The 15891-nt window shown below is 39.6% G+C and overlaps 1 protein-coding gene across 1 annotated transcript; it reads left to right on the forward strand.

Moving 5' to 3' along the window:
- Positions 1 to 2734: 2734 nt before the first annotated feature.
- Positions 2735 to 14148, forward strand: LOC127353420 (myosin heavy chain, fast skeletal muscle-like). Its single transcript, XM_051382631.1, has 41 exons — positions 2735 to 2767; positions 2917 to 2957; positions 3242 to 3463; positions 3538 to 3681; positions 3781 to 3937; positions 4031 to 4058; positions 4136 to 4235; positions 4329 to 4421; positions 4510 to 4573; positions 4655 to 4753; positions 4846 to 4949; positions 5075 to 5213; positions 5358 to 5476; positions 5760 to 5909; positions 6009 to 6179; positions 6270 to 6570; positions 6705 to 6769; positions 6869 to 6956; positions 7101 to 7218; positions 7302 to 7425; positions 8218 to 8354; positions 8438 to 8693; positions 8773 to 9015; positions 9097 to 9273; positions 9354 to 9499; positions 9597 to 9687; positions 9787 to 10176; positions 10288 to 10414; positions 10502 to 10620; positions 10710 to 10906; positions 11205 to 11388; positions 11495 to 11660; positions 11764 to 11888; positions 11988 to 12296; positions 12390 to 12593; positions 12700 to 12825; positions 12918 to 13088; positions 13189 to 13293; positions 13391 to 13486; positions 13797 to 13928; positions 14049 to 14148. The coding sequence occupies exons 3-41, from the start codon at positions 3257 to 3259 to the stop codon at positions 14067 to 14069; spliced, it is 5793 nt and encodes a 1930-aa protein (XP_051238591.1). The 5' UTR covers positions 2735 to 2767; positions 2917 to 2957; positions 3242 to 3256; the 3' UTR covers positions 14070 to 14148.
- Positions 14149 to 15891: the final 1743 nt, after the last annotated feature.

Consider the following 15891-nt stretch of genomic DNA (forward strand, 5'->3'; position numbering starts at 1 on the left):
ATTATTTGTGAGAAGCATTAGAATACATGTGTATTTTTACTGTAACTGTATTAACCAATATCAATGAATAAACAGTTTGTCAAAAGACCTAAAATTAAGGTTTCCTTTTTTAGGTAGGAATTAACATACATTCAAGATGTGCCTTTGCTGATGGAAAACTGAAACATAAGATGTATGTACTAGCAGCAAATGCCAACCTAATGTAACCATCAGCTGTCCTCCCAACCATATTTGGCTTGTGTCCCACATTTATCTTCTACTTTGTCAGCAACACACATTTAATACAAGGGTTCCAATTCCAGTCTGTGAGTGTTGTACAGGATCTATAAAGCTCATATTTGTGATGTTATTATTGACTTACTTTAATTAATAGGATGTATTGGACAACAGTAGTCCAAGTATGCAGTACTGTTACACTGCATAATGTGAGGAGCAATTTGTAATTAAAGATTAAATAATTTAATTAATTAATTAATTAACTATGATGTCTACAATAACTAAAGTTTGGTATGTACAACAACCTTTAACTCATTTCACACATGATGAAATAGTTAATGTTAAGTAAATAATAAATAATATTGGTATTATTATTAAATATATTTAAGTCATTACAATCTTTATAGCTCTAGCTCAATTAAATTACTTTGAAATCAAACTATGGATTTTCACGTACATTTTCCTGTTGAGCAGAACTCAGTTACATTAACTAAGGATATTAGTGGTAACACACATAAGTAACCCCTCACTATGAGTAAAGTCAGTCAACAGGTGGTACAAAGTATCTAAGGGATGCTCTGAAATAGACAGAAAGGGGGCAAGAGGGCCATCACTGATTTTGACTTTGCTCTCCATATGACCTTTATTGTCTGGAGACAATAAAATAAAGCCTTGAAGTTAATGACTGGATGAGGTTAAGTAGTAAAAAGTAGCAAGAACACATCAAAGAATTTTGTTCGGATTTGTGAATTTGATAGTTGCAGAAAAGTGATGTGGATCAACAGATGCATCTTTTCTACAAATACCTACTTACTAGGTACAGTCAGATTGACATTTAATACAAAACATAAATCAAATTTATGTTTTTATTTGTGTATAATCACCTGAAAATAAGGATAATTGGAATTAGCTTTTTTTATCTACAGAAGGAGCGGGTCGCCAAATTACAAATCCTACTTCGGTGAAGGCAAGACACACAAGACAAGTACCTGTTGCCTTCGTTGGTTGAGTTGGACAGGTTTAGGCATAAGGAGTGAGTCCACCATGTTGCACCACTTTGTTTCTACTGTAACTGTTCTCTGGATAGGCCACTCACATTTTTTGTAAGACTTGCAGCTACCGTAGGTTCTCCTACAGGCTTGGAAGGGGAGGGTGAGGCAAGTAGTATTCAGTTGATTGCAGTGTGCAACTTCTCTGCTAGATGCCACTGAATCCTACACAATGGACCTTTTACTTTATACCACAAATTGAAGAAAAACATTACCAGGCTGCAGGATCTGACATCATACTGCTTTTGTAAAGTATATTAGCTCCAACCAAGTAGCAATGTGAAAAGTATTACTTGAACAGTTTAACAGTTTTAACAATAATCAGCCATATCCTGATCTAACACAACTACCATTTAAAGTACTGGTGCTGAGGGAAACTAATGAGCATGCTCCCAATATTGGACCAGTTTGGGATTTCCTGGCATCACAGCCTAGCCTGGGGAAAAAAATTTATGTTTTGCCCAAGTTTGTACATATAATAGTTACAATCCACTTTCTGGTTGAAAGGGTGACACATGGTCTTCATCCTTATAATGAAGTAGGTTTGATATCCTAGATTCAATACAATTCAGGCTATTCTCTTTTGTGAGCATATCAACCCAACTGTTAATTTTGGCAGATGGGACAGCAGTGGCATTACCCTAGAGCTTTTAAAATGCTCTGGAAAACAATGTTGCCAAATGATCTGCTCAAAAGAACATGTTTTGGACTTGGTGGAATGACATCATTGCAAATTGTCAAAGTAAATATTATATATAACATGTCAAATGATTTACAGTGCACAACTGACAATAGTGATGATTAATGATGAGAAACTTTTACTTGGGCTGCATTGCAGCAGTTATCATAGAGAGGCAGGAAATAGACTTGAAGCCTATAAAGATTCTTAGAGTTATGGTTACACTTGTTAATCGTGTGACTGAGTGAAATGTGAGCCACTACACAGCATGGGTAGATATCTGTATTGAATGAAATATTTGTTTTATCGTCCTTAGACAATGCATTAGACGGACAACTGAAAAATGCAGCTGGAAAGCATGTGTTGACACAATGTTAATCATACCCAAGGAAGCCTCTGTGACATAGTCAGAGGCAGTTTGGAAATACTTTACATAAATTAAATTTGTTCTACAGTCATGTAAAAGAAAAAAAAAAAACTCCATTCTGCACACCCCTCTCCTTTCTATTATGTTGATACAATGCCTTGCATTGTCATGTCTTAAAAGACAAATTAGTTTTAAAATAGTAAAAATCTTCGTTTTCCTCAAAAATTGGAAACTTGCCTTACAGACTGAAATCCAAAACACAAGTGGTATATTTATAGTACATTCATGTACTAGCAACACCTGTTTTAATGGAAGTCTGCTTTGGCTGTTATTCACACCATATGTGAATGTGTCCCATATTTAACTTTTACTACGTAAGCGAGCCAGATTCAATATAAGGAGTCCAAGAGGACGGAGCAGTGTGTGGTAAGAGACCCTAGAAGACCCCAGCTTGTAGTAAGTTTCAATTCTATCTGTTTTGGAGAATTTAAATGAATTAATTATTTGAGAAATTAGTTTGTATTGTATTGTATTGTATTTTTGAAGGAAGTCTTTGATTGCAAACCTTCACCAGTAAGTGAAAATATGTGTCATGTATTCAACAGGATTGCAGAATATAACACACTTTTGACAGAGAAAGGGTCAGGTATGAACATCTATCAACTATCTTTTGGTATCATGTGAAAATAGTTATATTCACCTGCATATGCTGTTCATTCAGTTTTGTCATGACTCTGTTAATGTTATCAATATACACAGAATTATATTTTGATTGAGCTAAAGTAAAGACACTACAGAGCATAGACAGATATTTAATAAAGATATGTTTATGATTTAGTTTTTATGCTATTCTGGGTTTTAAGTCACAGGGTTTTAAGATGGTTTTTAAAAAGATGAATAAGATTTCTCTTATTTGTAATTACCTCATAGAAATAAATTGCCACAATGAGTACAGACGCGGAGATGGCCATTTATGGCAAAGCTGCCATTTACCTCCGTAAGCCGGAGAAGGAGAGAATTGAGGCTCAAAGCAAACCCTTTGATGCCAAGGCTGCCTGTTACGTGGCTGATACCAAGGAGCTGTACTTGAAGGCAACAGTCCTCAAGAAAGATGGTGGCAAAGTCACTGTCAAAGTCCTGGACACGGAGGAGGTTAGTATCACTAAATCAAAGTAAACTGGGACTCAAAACGATCAGCCCTCAATGTAACAAATGTCTTGTTCCAGGAGAGGACAGTTAAAGAAGATGACATCTGTCCAATGAACCCTCCAAAGTTTGACAAGATTGAGGACATGGCCATGATGACCCATCTCAATGAAGCGTCTGTGTTGTATAACCTCAAAGAGCGTTATGCAGCATGGATGATCTACGTAAGAAAAGCTGCCTAATAAGAAAACAGAAATATACCTATATATAGCAAAACTAGCTATACTTAGAGATAACTGCTGGATTTCTATGATTACTTTCAGACCTACTCTGGGCTGTTCTGCGCCACTGTGAACCCCTATAAGTGGCTCCCAGTGTACGATCAGGAAGTTGTAAATGCCTATAGAGGCAAGAAGCGTATGGAGGCTCCACCCCACATCTTCTCTGTCTCTGACAACGCTTTTCAGTTCATGCTTACTGGTAAGTTGTTACCATAACAATGTTGAATTAATCAGTATATGAGGTTTCTGCTGAGTAAAAATATGGTTATTCTTTTTTTTCCCAATTGAACAGATAGGGAGAACCAGTCTGTCTTGATCACGTAAGTTTCACATTTGTTGACTTTGCTGAACATAATCTAATATGATAAAATTCTTACCAGTCTGTGTCTATACCTAGTGGAGAATCTGGTGCTGGAAAGACTGTGAACACCAAGCGTGTCATCCAGTATTTTGCAACAATCTCAGTTGGTGGAGACAAGAAGAGGGACACATCAAAGGTTTGTTACTGTATGATGATTACAATTCAGTGTTCTTTAGGTAAGGAATACATACATTTATTTTCTGACATTAATTTTAAACCTGGATTATAGGGGTCACTGGAGGATCAGATTATTGCAGCCAATCCTCTGTTGGAGGCCTATGGTAACGCCAAAACTGTGAGGAATGACAACTCTTCTCGTTTTGTAAGTATGGAAGGATTTCTACACATGAGAGGTGTTGTTACACATTGCCCATTATGAGGGACATTAAAAAATCCATTGTTCCAAACAGGGTAAATTCATCAGAATCCATTTCGGCACAACTGGCAAACTGGCTAGTGCTGATATTGAGACATGTAAGTAAAAGGTCTCATAGTACACACAAAAAGTTGGAATTGAGAATTAGACAGTCTCTGACTCTTTAACAACTTCTGTAGATCTGCTGGAGAAGTCTAGAGTAACATTCCAGCTTCCTGATGAAAGAGGCTACCACATCTTCTTCCAGATGATGACCAACCACAAACCTGAGATTATTGGTAAATAGATGTTTTCCCATAACATTAAACACACTTACATTTTACATTTTTCAACAATTTATGGAATTTGTCACCTCTTTTTTGATCTACAGAAATGTCTCTCATCACAAGCAACCCCTATGACTTCCCAATGTGTAGCATGGGACAGATCACTGTAGCCAGTATTGATGACAAAGTTGAGCTGGAAGCCACTGATGTGAGTCATCTTCACTTCAAAATATTTTAATGCATTTTGTTCATTAAGTGCAATATTAAAACTACTGTTTAAATGCATTTTCCAAAGTGATTATATTTTGTGTGGTCACCTTTTTTTAAAAACAGAATGCCATTGATATCCTGGGCTTCACTAATGAAGAGAAGATGAGCATCTACAAGAATACTGGTGCTGTGCTCCACCATGGTAACATGAAGTTCAAGCAGAAGCAGCGTGAGGAGCAGGCTGAGCCGGATGGCACAGAGGGTGAGTATTTAATAGCTCAAAGTGAATAGCTTTGGAACAACAGCTGAAAAGTTCTTTCTCTAACTGGTCTCTATTATCTATCATCTATCATGATGAAATATCAGGGTCATATACTGTATGAATGAATCACTAAACTGTTTTCAGATGCTGACAAGGTTGCTTACTTGCTGGGTCTGAACTCTGCTGACATGCTAAAGGCTCTGTGCTATCCCAGAGTGAAGGTCGGAAATGAGTATGTCACCAAGGGACAGACTGTACCGCAGGTAATTGAGATATACTGGTATCAATTTTAATTTACATGTAGTACATGTATATTTACATTAGGAAAATGAATACAGAGGAAATTAGTCCCTCTCTGGTTTGTAATATCTGACAAAGTGTGCAAGTTAGCTTCACTTTTGATACATTTCTTGTATGTTAACAAATTACTTAAAACATATATATGAAATGATTTACTTTTTTTTTTTTTTTTACCTGATTAGAAGAAATTCCAGCATTTTGCAAAATGCTTGACTGACTTTAATGAAATCACACACATTTATTTAGGTGAATAACTCAGTGACCGCCCTGGCCAAGTCCATCTATGAGAGGATGTTCTTGTGGATGGTCATTCGTATCAACCAGATGTTGGACACTAAACAGCCAAGGCAGTACTTCATTGGTGTCCTGGATATTGCTGGATTTGAAATCTTTGATGTAAGCTTCATTTCAAACGATTCATCAGCTGATACTTTTCTTGACTGAATCATACTTATTGTCTGCAAGATATTACACTGAATATTTGTCCCCTCACAGTTCAACACCTTGGAGCAGCTGTGCATCAACTTTACCAATGAGAAACTGCAACAGTTCTTCAACCACACCATGTTTGTCCTGGAGCAAGAGGAGTACAAGAAGGAGGGTATTGTCTGGGAGTTCATTGACTTTGGCATGGACTTGGCTGCCTGCATTGAGCTGATTGAAAAGGTAATCATTTCATTTTGTCATTCTGTTTGATTGTTCTTATTTTCACTTAATGTATGACATAATTACATACATCATTCTACTTTTTTCAAGCCCATGGGTATCTTCTCCATCCTTGAAGAGGAGTGCATGTTCCCCAAGGCCACAGACACATCCTTCAAGAACAAGCTGTATGACCAGCATCTTGGCAAAAACAAAGCATTTGAGAAGCCAAAGCCCGCCAAAGGCAAGGCAGAGGCCCACTTCTCCCTGGTGCACTATGCTGGTACCGTGGACTACAATATCATTGGCTGGCTTGACAAGAACAAGGATCCACTGAATGACTCTGTTGTGCAGCTGTACCAGAAGTCCTCAGTGAAACTGCTGAGTGTTCTCTATCCTCCTGTTGTTGAGGGTATGACAGCAACTACAGTAAAATCAAACATATTTTTAAGATTGTAGATAATTTATATTCATACCCAATGGGAGTATGTGTTCATGTAAATATTGATTCTCTGACAAAACATGTCTGCTCTAAACCATCCACAGAGACTGGCAAGAAGGGAGGCAAGAAGAAGGGTGGTTCTATGCAGACTGTGTCTTCACAGTTTAGGGTAAGATTTAACATTTCAAACTTTGGTATAATATCTTATCTATGTTTAATTTTACAATTGTGACATTTTATGACAAGAGTTACCATTTTGGATCTACAGGAGAACTTGGGCAAGCTGATGACTAACTTGAGGAGCACCCATCCTCACTTTGTGCGCTGCCTGATTCCCAATGAATCAAAGACTCCAGGTACATAGAGACCGTGATCTCAATAGAGTGTATGAGGAGTTCTTTTGTTTAGTTGGTATGGTTTACTCCAGGTTGTACTGCTTCAACAAAGAGAGTAACTACTATATTCATTTAAAGAAGTAATTAAGCAATATATTTTTACAGGTCTGATGGAGAACTTCCTGGTCATCCACCAGCTCAGGTGTAACGGTGTGCTGGAGGGTATCAGAATCTGCAGAAAAGGTTTCCCCAGCAGAATCCTCTATGCTGACTTCAAGCAGAGGTATCAACGGTTATTTTAATAGAACTTTGATGCAGACTTTTAAAAGAAATTGCTCACACTGACCATTAACTTTCTTATAAAAGGTACAAGGTACTGAATGCCAGTGTCATCCCTGAGGGCCAGTTCATTGATAACAAGAAGGCTTCAGAGAAGTTGCTTGGATCAATTGATGTTAATCATGATGAGTACAAATTTGGACACACCAAGGTAAGCACCTAGAACACATTCATATACATTGGTGTATTTACCAAGGATGGTGTTTTCCTGTTAATTAGATGTATTTCAAAAATACACACATCAGCCATAACATAATGAGCACTGACTGGTGAATAACACTGATTATCTGGTTATCATGGCACCTGTCAATGGGTGGGACATATTAGGCAGCAAGTGAACATTTTGTCCTCAAGGCTGATGTGTTAGACGCAGGAAAAATGGGCAGCATGAGGATTTGAGTGACTTTGATAGGGGCCAAATTATGATGGCTAGATGACTGGGTCAGAGCATTTCCAAAACTGCAGCTCTTGTGAGGTGTTCCCAGTCTGCAGTGGTCAGTACCTATCAAAAGTGGTCCAAGGAAGAAAAAGCAGTGAAGGGTCATGGGCAGCCAAGGCTCACTGATGGTGGTCCGGTCCAACAGACGAGCTACTTTAGCTAAAACTGCTGAAAGAGTTATCACCACCAGGTGCCCAGGTGGTCATAAAGTTATGGCTGATTGTTGTGTATATATCTATTAATAACAAAAGCAGGATATCTGAAAAACTACTTATATGATTGGAATGAAATTGGTTCCAAGTCAGACCATGGGAACATGAAACAAGTAATCCATGATCAGCATAAAAGGCGAGCAGACAGTATGTCATTATCAACATGTTAATGACATTTAAACCATGTGGGTTGGACACCTTTTTTTCCATTTGTTTGTTTCTTCCGTTTGTTTTAGAGGATGGAAAGGATCCAAGTTTAGCCTACATTCATTTTTACTTTTTATTTGTTTAGGTGTTCTTCAAAGCCGGTCTGCTGGGTGCCCTTGAGGAGATGAGAGATGAAAAGCTGGCATCTCTGGTTACCATGACTCAGGCTCTCGTCCGTGGTTACCTCATGAGAAAGGAGTTTGTGAAGATGATGGAGAGGAGGCATGTTGAAGATAGAACATTTTGAGAGATTGTATGAAAAATTATGAACAACATTGTCCATAACAGCAACTTCTTGTCCACAGAGAAGCAATCTATACCATCCAGTACAATGTCCGCTCATTCATGAATGTGAAACACTGGCCATGGATGAAGGTGTACTACAAGATCAAGCCTCTGCTGAAGAGTGCTGAAACTGAGAAGGAGCTAGCTCAGATGAAGGAGAACTACGGGAAGATGCAATCAGACTTGGCTACTGCCCTGGCCAAGAAGAAGGAACTGGAGGAGAAGATGGTGTCCCTTCAGCAGGAGAAAAATGATCTGCAGCTGCAAGTAGCATCTGTAGGTACACCTCAACAACTGCTTTTTTCATACTTCTCAGTGTTGATGTGCTAACATCTATTTTCATAAAACAAACTAGGAATCAGAGAATCTGTCAGATGCTGAGGAAAGATGTGAGGGACTTATCAAGAGTAAGATTCAGCTGGAAGCCAAACTCAAAGAGACCACTGAGAGACTGGAGGATGAAGAGGAAATCAATGCTGAGCTCACTGCCAAGAAGAGAAAGCTGGAGGATGAATGCTCTGAGCTCAAGAAGGATATTGATGACCTGGAGCTTACCTTGGCTAAAGTGGAGAAAGAGAAACATGCCACAGAGAACAAGGTTTGCAATTATTAATATTGAGCAGATCAAGTAACATTCATCCATATGCATGTAATAACAACATGTTTCTTGCAAATGCAGGTGAAGAACCTGACGGAGGAGATGGCTTCTCAGGATGAGAGCATTGCTAAGCTAACCAAGGAAAAGAAAGCCCTTCAGGAGGCTCATCAGCAGACTCTTGATGACCTGCAGGCTGAGGAAGACAAAGTCAACACTCTGACCAAGGCCAAGACCAAGCTTGAGCAGCAAGTGGATGATGTAAGTTTGCAAAGTCACTAATATTAGCAAAACGAGATTCCTCTTGAATGTGACAATAAAATACTAATTTTAATGTTCAGCTTGAGGGCTCTCTGGAACAAGAGAAAAAGCTGCGTATGGACCTGGAGAGAGCCAAGAGGAAGCTGGAGGGTGATCTGAAATTGGCCCAGGAATCCATCATGGATCTTGAGAATGACAAGCAGCAATCTGATGAGAAAATAAAAAAGTAACATTGACTTTGAATTTGTACAACAGCCATTCTCTTTAAAATTATGTTCAACAGTAGGAACTTTTACTATTTACCAGATCTGTTGTTCTTACAGGAAGGACTTTGAAATAAGTCAGCTCCTCAGCAAGATTGAGGATGAGCAGTCCATGGGTGCCCAGCTCCAGAAGAAGATCAAGGAGCTTCAGGTGACACATTGTAATACATAACAGATTACTGCATACATTTCCAATTTTGTGTATTACAAGAAAGAGTTTACTGAAAGACAACACACCTACATTCAACAGGCCCGTATTGAGGAGCTGGAGGAAGAGATTGAAGCTGAGCGTGCTGCTCGCGCCAAGGTTGAGAAGCAGAGAGCTGACCTCTCCAGGGAACTTGAGGAGATCAGTGAGAGGCTGGAGGAGGCTGGTGGAGCCACTGCCGCTCAGATTGAGATGAACAAGAAGCGTGAAGCTGAGTTCCAGAAGCTCCGTCGTGACCTCGAGGAGTCCACTCTGCAGCATGAAGCCACTGCTGCTGCTCTCCGCAAGAAGCAGGCTGACAGCGTTGCTGAGCTGGGAGAGCAGATCGACAACCTCCAGCGTGTCAAGCAAAAGCTTGAGAAGGAAAAGAGTGAATACAAGATGGAGATTGATGACCTCTCCAGCAACATGGAGGCTGTTGCTAAAGCAAAGGTACACAAAATATCTAATTTAATTTTAACATCCAAATTAATATAGTAAATAAGGGAATTCATATTATATATAAAGTCTGATCACTGATCTGATGTTTTTTTTCCTCATTAGGGAAATCTTGAAAAGATGTGCCGTACTCTTGAGGACCAACTGAGTGAACTGAAGACCAAGAATGATGAAAATGTCCGTCAAATCAATGACACGGGTGCACAGAAAGCACGTCTCCTGACAGAAAATGGTATCTACAAGTTATCAGTGAATAATCTGTTGTTTATTATTGAGAACTGTGACACAAACTAATGTATTATGGCATCTTTCACACAAGGTGAGTTCAGCCGTCAAATTGAAGAGAAAGAAGCTCTTGTCTCCCAGCTGACCAGAGGCAAACAGGCCTTCACACAGCAGATTGAGGAGCTGAAGAGACAGATTGAAGAGGAGGTTAAGGTAAGAAAACAATGGAAAAGAAGTGAGTACTGATAAACTTTATGTGTAATTTAGACATTTTGCACATTAAATTTAAATTTTTACACCAGGCCAAGAATGCTCTTGCCCATGGACTGCAATCAGCCCGCCACGACTGTGATCTGCTGAGGGAGCAGTTTGAGGAGGAGCAGGAGGCCAAGGCTGAGCTGCAGCGTGGAATGTCCAAGGCCAACAGTGAGGTGGCTCAGTGGAGAACTAAGTATGAAACTGATGCTATCCAGCGCACTGAGGAGCTTGAGGAATCCAAGTGAGTACATTTTAAACATTTACAACCCCAGAAGTGTAGCATTATAGCATAGCTCAACTGACAAAGGTATTTCTGGTAACAATACTTTAAAAAATGTATCCAAATATGACAGTTTGACATTTGCTTATATTATGTTTATGTTATTTGGGTCCAAACAGTTTAGATTGCAGAACTGCTTCCACAGCTCATCTAGTTTTATAAACATATGGAATTATTTATTCTTCATACATGCAAAATTGTTTCTGTAAGTATTTGTAACTTACAGTTTTCATGGACAAATCACACCTTCTTCAAACAGGAAAAAGCTAGCCCAGCGCCTTCAGGAGGCTGAGGAACAGATTGAGGCAGTGAATTCCAAGTGTGCTTCTCTTGAGAAAACCAAGCAGAGGCTCCAGAGTGAGGTTGAAGACCTCATGATTGATGTGGAGAGAGCCAATGGGCTGGCTGCCAACTTGGACAAAAAGCAGAGGAACTTTGACAAGGCAGAAACCTTTACTTTATATGGCCAAGCCTTACCAACAATGAAATACATGTATTTGTGTTTATATTGCTGCATAACAACTGAACAGTATTAATTGTGTAATTTAGGTCTTGGCAGAGTGGAAACAGAAGTTTGAGGAGGGTCAGGCAGAGCTTGAGGGAGCTCAGAAGGAGGCTCGTTCTCTCGGCACTGAGCTCTTCAAGATGAAGAACTCTTATGAGGAAGCTCTGGATCAGCTGGAGACCATGAAGCGTGAAAACAAGAACCTCCAACGTGAGTTCTGACCACTTTATTATTATTACTACATTAAGTAAGAATAAAGTATTTATGTTTCCATTTCAAGGCATAATGATATAAAACATGCATCTCTCTGCAGAGGAGATCTCAGATCTGACTGAACAGATTGGTGAGACTGGCAAGAGCATCCATGAGCTGGAGAAGGCCAAGAAGCAGGTGGAGACAGAGAAGTCTGAGATCCAGACAGCTCTTGAAGAAGCTGAGGTACATTCATCCAGCAGAGGTCTTCTGAAAATATGCGGACAAATGTTTTATAAATGGTCAAAAGGCAGAGAAGAAAACTGTTTTCTTTGACATCGTTAGGGAACTTTGGAACATGAAGAGTCTAAGATTCTTCGTGTCCAGCTGGAGCTCAACCAGATTAAGGGTGAAGTAGACAGGAAGCTGGCTGAGAAGGATGAAGAGATGGAGCAGATCAAGAGGAACAGCCAGAGGGTGGTTGACTCCATGCAGAGCACTCTGGATTCTGAGGTCAGGAGCAGGAACGATGCCCTGAGAATAAAGAAGAAGATGGAGGGAGACCTAAATGAGATGGAGATTCAGTTGAGCCATGCCAATCGTCAGGCTTCTGAGTCCCAGAAGCAGCTGAGGAACGTGCAAGCACAGCTGAAGGTATTGTAAGATGCATAGTTGTTTCACAGACTATGGTCAGTGCACCTACATTTTGGCTGTCATGTGAATATTTTGCTGATATTTCTTCACAAGGATGCACAACTGCACCTTGATGATGCTGTCAGAGCCCAGGATGACTTCAAGGAACAAGCTGCTATGGTAGAGCGCAGGAACGGTCTCATGGTGGCTGAAATTGAGGAACTTAGAGCTGCTCTTGAACAGACAGAGAGAAGCCGCAAAGTCGCCGAGCAGGAGCTGGTGGACGCCAGTGAGCGTGTTGGACTGCTGCACTCTCAGGTAAACAAGAACTGTCATTTCTTCAGTCATTCAGAAATCGAATGAGTTTTGCAAATCATGTCAAAATGAAGCATGTGATGACTTAAGTGATCTTTTTATCTTTTAGAACACAAGCCTTATGAACACCAAGAAGAAGCTTGAGGCTGACCTGGTCCAGGTCCAGAGTGAAGTGGATGACACTGTTCAGGAAGCAAGGAATGCAGAGGAGAAGGCCAAGAAGGCCATCACTGATGTATGTTTGACTTTTTCATTTGTATTGCAAGTAAAATGTGTTTTTCTCAAAATATTTGTAATATTCTATTTCTAATATGTTGTCTCCTCTAGGCTGCCATGATGGCTGAGGAGTTGAAGAAGGAGCAGGATACTAGTGCTCACCTGGAGAGGATGAAGAAGAACCTGGAGGTTGCCGTTAAGGACCTGCAGCACCGCCTGGATGAGGCTGAGAACCTGGCCATGAAGGGTGGCAAGAAGCAGCTCCAGAAACTTGAAACTAGGGTAAGACAATTTTGTTAAGATTTGCAGTTGAACAAGTGTAAGAAAACATACAAAACAAAAATTATCTAATTATTATCTTCACTTTCTGTTTTTTCTAAAGGTGCGTGAGCTGGAGGCAGAGGTTGAGGCTGAGCAGAGACGTGGAGCAGATGCTGTTAAGGGTGTCCGCAAATATGAGAGGAGAGTGAAGGAGCTCACTTATCAGGTACAGTCACTTTGACATTTAACATGTAGCCTACAAATCAATCGAACACATGTATTGTTTAAAAACATTTAAAAATTCCGATTTACTTATTTCCCAGACTGAAGAGGACAAGAAAAATGTTGCCAGGCTGCAGGATCTGGTTGACAAACTGCAGCTCAAAGTGAAGGCCTACAAGAGGCAGGCTGAGGAAGCGGTAAGGACAACACATTCATTTTAAATACTGATAGGTAATAATATGCCAGAATCATCTTGTTCTTCACAAAACACACATTTATGATATTGGTAGTTTGGTTTTTGCACTGCTAAACTGTTATATTTAAATATGATTTAGAATAATGACGGCAAAAATGACAATCAGCTATAAATTACAATAACTATATCATTATGAAGCAAGCAAGCCATTAAATGTTTGTGACAGTTTGGTCATATTTATGTAGTACACCTTATAGTGAATAAAACCCCCCTCATTGTATGTTAAAATGTCTATAACTATGTTTTTTCAGGAGGAGCAAGCCAACGTTCACCTGTCCAAGTGCAGAAAGGTCCAGAATGAACTGGAGGAGGCTGAGGAGCGTGCTGACATTGCAGAGTCCCAGGTCAACAAACTCAGAGCAAAGAGCCGTGACGCTGGCAAGGTAAATACACATCCCACTTTTATATTTGCATACATATATACATACACATACACACACAGACACACACACACACACTCACAAACACAATAGGTATGTATTGATTGTCCTATTTTTCTACAGGGAAAAGAGGCGGCTGAGTAAAGCACTCCGGCTGATGGACTGTTTCCAATCATATAATATGATGTGAAATATACCACAATAAAATAGTTGTTTATCTTAATTTGCATTCTGTCTTATTTTAATCCCATTTGGATGATTTGTGTTTTGAATTTGTGAAGGCGTGTCACAACACCAGAACCAAGTAAGGCGCCTTACTAATCCATTAATAAATGGAACTGAAGAACACCCATGATTTGTTTCCTGGACCAGTCTCCATTAAAGTAGTAGAAGAGGCATTTGTCAGCAAGGCGGACATTTCTTTTTGCCATATGTCTGCAAACCACTGATTATCATAAAAAAAAAAAAAATAACAGAAGGGGCTGCATCTGTGTATAATTTAATAGCAAATGATGATTCTAGTTGCAAATTGTAAATGGAAGAGATGCCATTCCTTTTATTACACAGAGGAGACCAGAACTGGAGCTTAGATCTGCAGCCCTCATCCAAGCTCACCATATCATGAAGTTTCTCTACAGATCTAGAGAGGTGCAGAAGCCTGGATATAAAGCAGTGTCCCTTGGGAATAACATGCAATTATCGAAATTAAGATCCCCAAGCAATTCTCTTTTTAAAATAACTACTGTCTCTGACCCTTTTTTTAGAACCTCTGATGCAATTAAATTTTTTCGAGAGGCAGAATAGCTTGCATCAGGACGTTATCTATGGTGGTGCCTAGAAAGTCTATTGCCTTACATGGATGTTTTTTGCCATGTACCCCTACCTGCTTTCTTTAACTTGAGGGCATCATCAATTGTACTATGAAACAAGGAGACAGGTACCTGCTTTGTGATCTACATGGACTTTGAATTATAAAAGCTTGACTCTTTTCCTGCTGCCTTGTCCTTTCGAGTATTTTTCTGTGCCACATTTCTCTACTGTCAATTTTGGGGGCCATTCAACAGAACAAAGTTGAAATGATGGCTCATTTTGACTCAAAAATCAATATCATTCAAACTGGTCTTAACAACTTTATCTTTATCTTCCTTTGGTGAAAAAGTCTTCACAAGTGACAACGCTATGGCATGAATCAATTTTTGCCGTAAACTGACGTTACTTTTTTGGGAAAATCAATTTTATTTTCTTATAATAAGCACAGGTTATGTAGCAGTCTCTACCTCATGTTACTTGCTCTATCTTAGTTAATCTGCCACTTAGGTTTATGTTCTGTGTGTGTGGTAGGGTCAAAGGGGACCTTTAAACATGAACTTGTTTATTTGGTGTGGTTTAACTGGACTTTTATTGTGACTGGTCCCTTCCTGTCACCTCTTTTCTGTGATAAGCTCTTGTACCTTGGTGCGTCCCTGCCCACCAACGAACAAAATAAGCCAACGAACAAACTAAGGAGTGAAGTAAGGCACAAGAGCCTACCTTTTCCTGCGATCCCTGGTTAGTGCACCACTAACGGGATTCAGCAAACATCTGCAGCTTTAAACAAAAAGTCTGCCAGCTGACTTTAAAGTAACGCGAAGTTAACGCCGAGACATTACCTCTGCAGAGCAATGACTGGAACGTCTTTCCTCTTGCAATCTACACCAGCGGACATCGCACAGCAGAGACATTTGGACTTCAGAATTACAACTCTTTTCAGCCTGGCCCAAAGGACCGCCAGCTGATCCACGTACCAGCAACTCTCCTTCCTCTCTCCTTTGGACTGTCGGTAACCTACTGGGCATAGACAGTTTTAGGTAACTTAAGAATTAATGCAAAGCAAGGACTGTTTAATTACTGTTAATGTTACTGTACTGATGTGTTTTATTCAGGTTATGTTGTTGAAATGATTAACGCAGGTTACTGTAGTAACTGT

Source organism: Dicentrarchus labrax, unplaced genomic scaffold, assembly GCF_905237075.1.
Source record: "Dicentrarchus labrax unplaced genomic scaffold, dlabrax2021, whole genome shotgun sequence".
Lineage (NCBI taxonomy): Eukaryota > Metazoa > Chordata > Actinopteri > Moronidae > Dicentrarchus > Dicentrarchus labrax.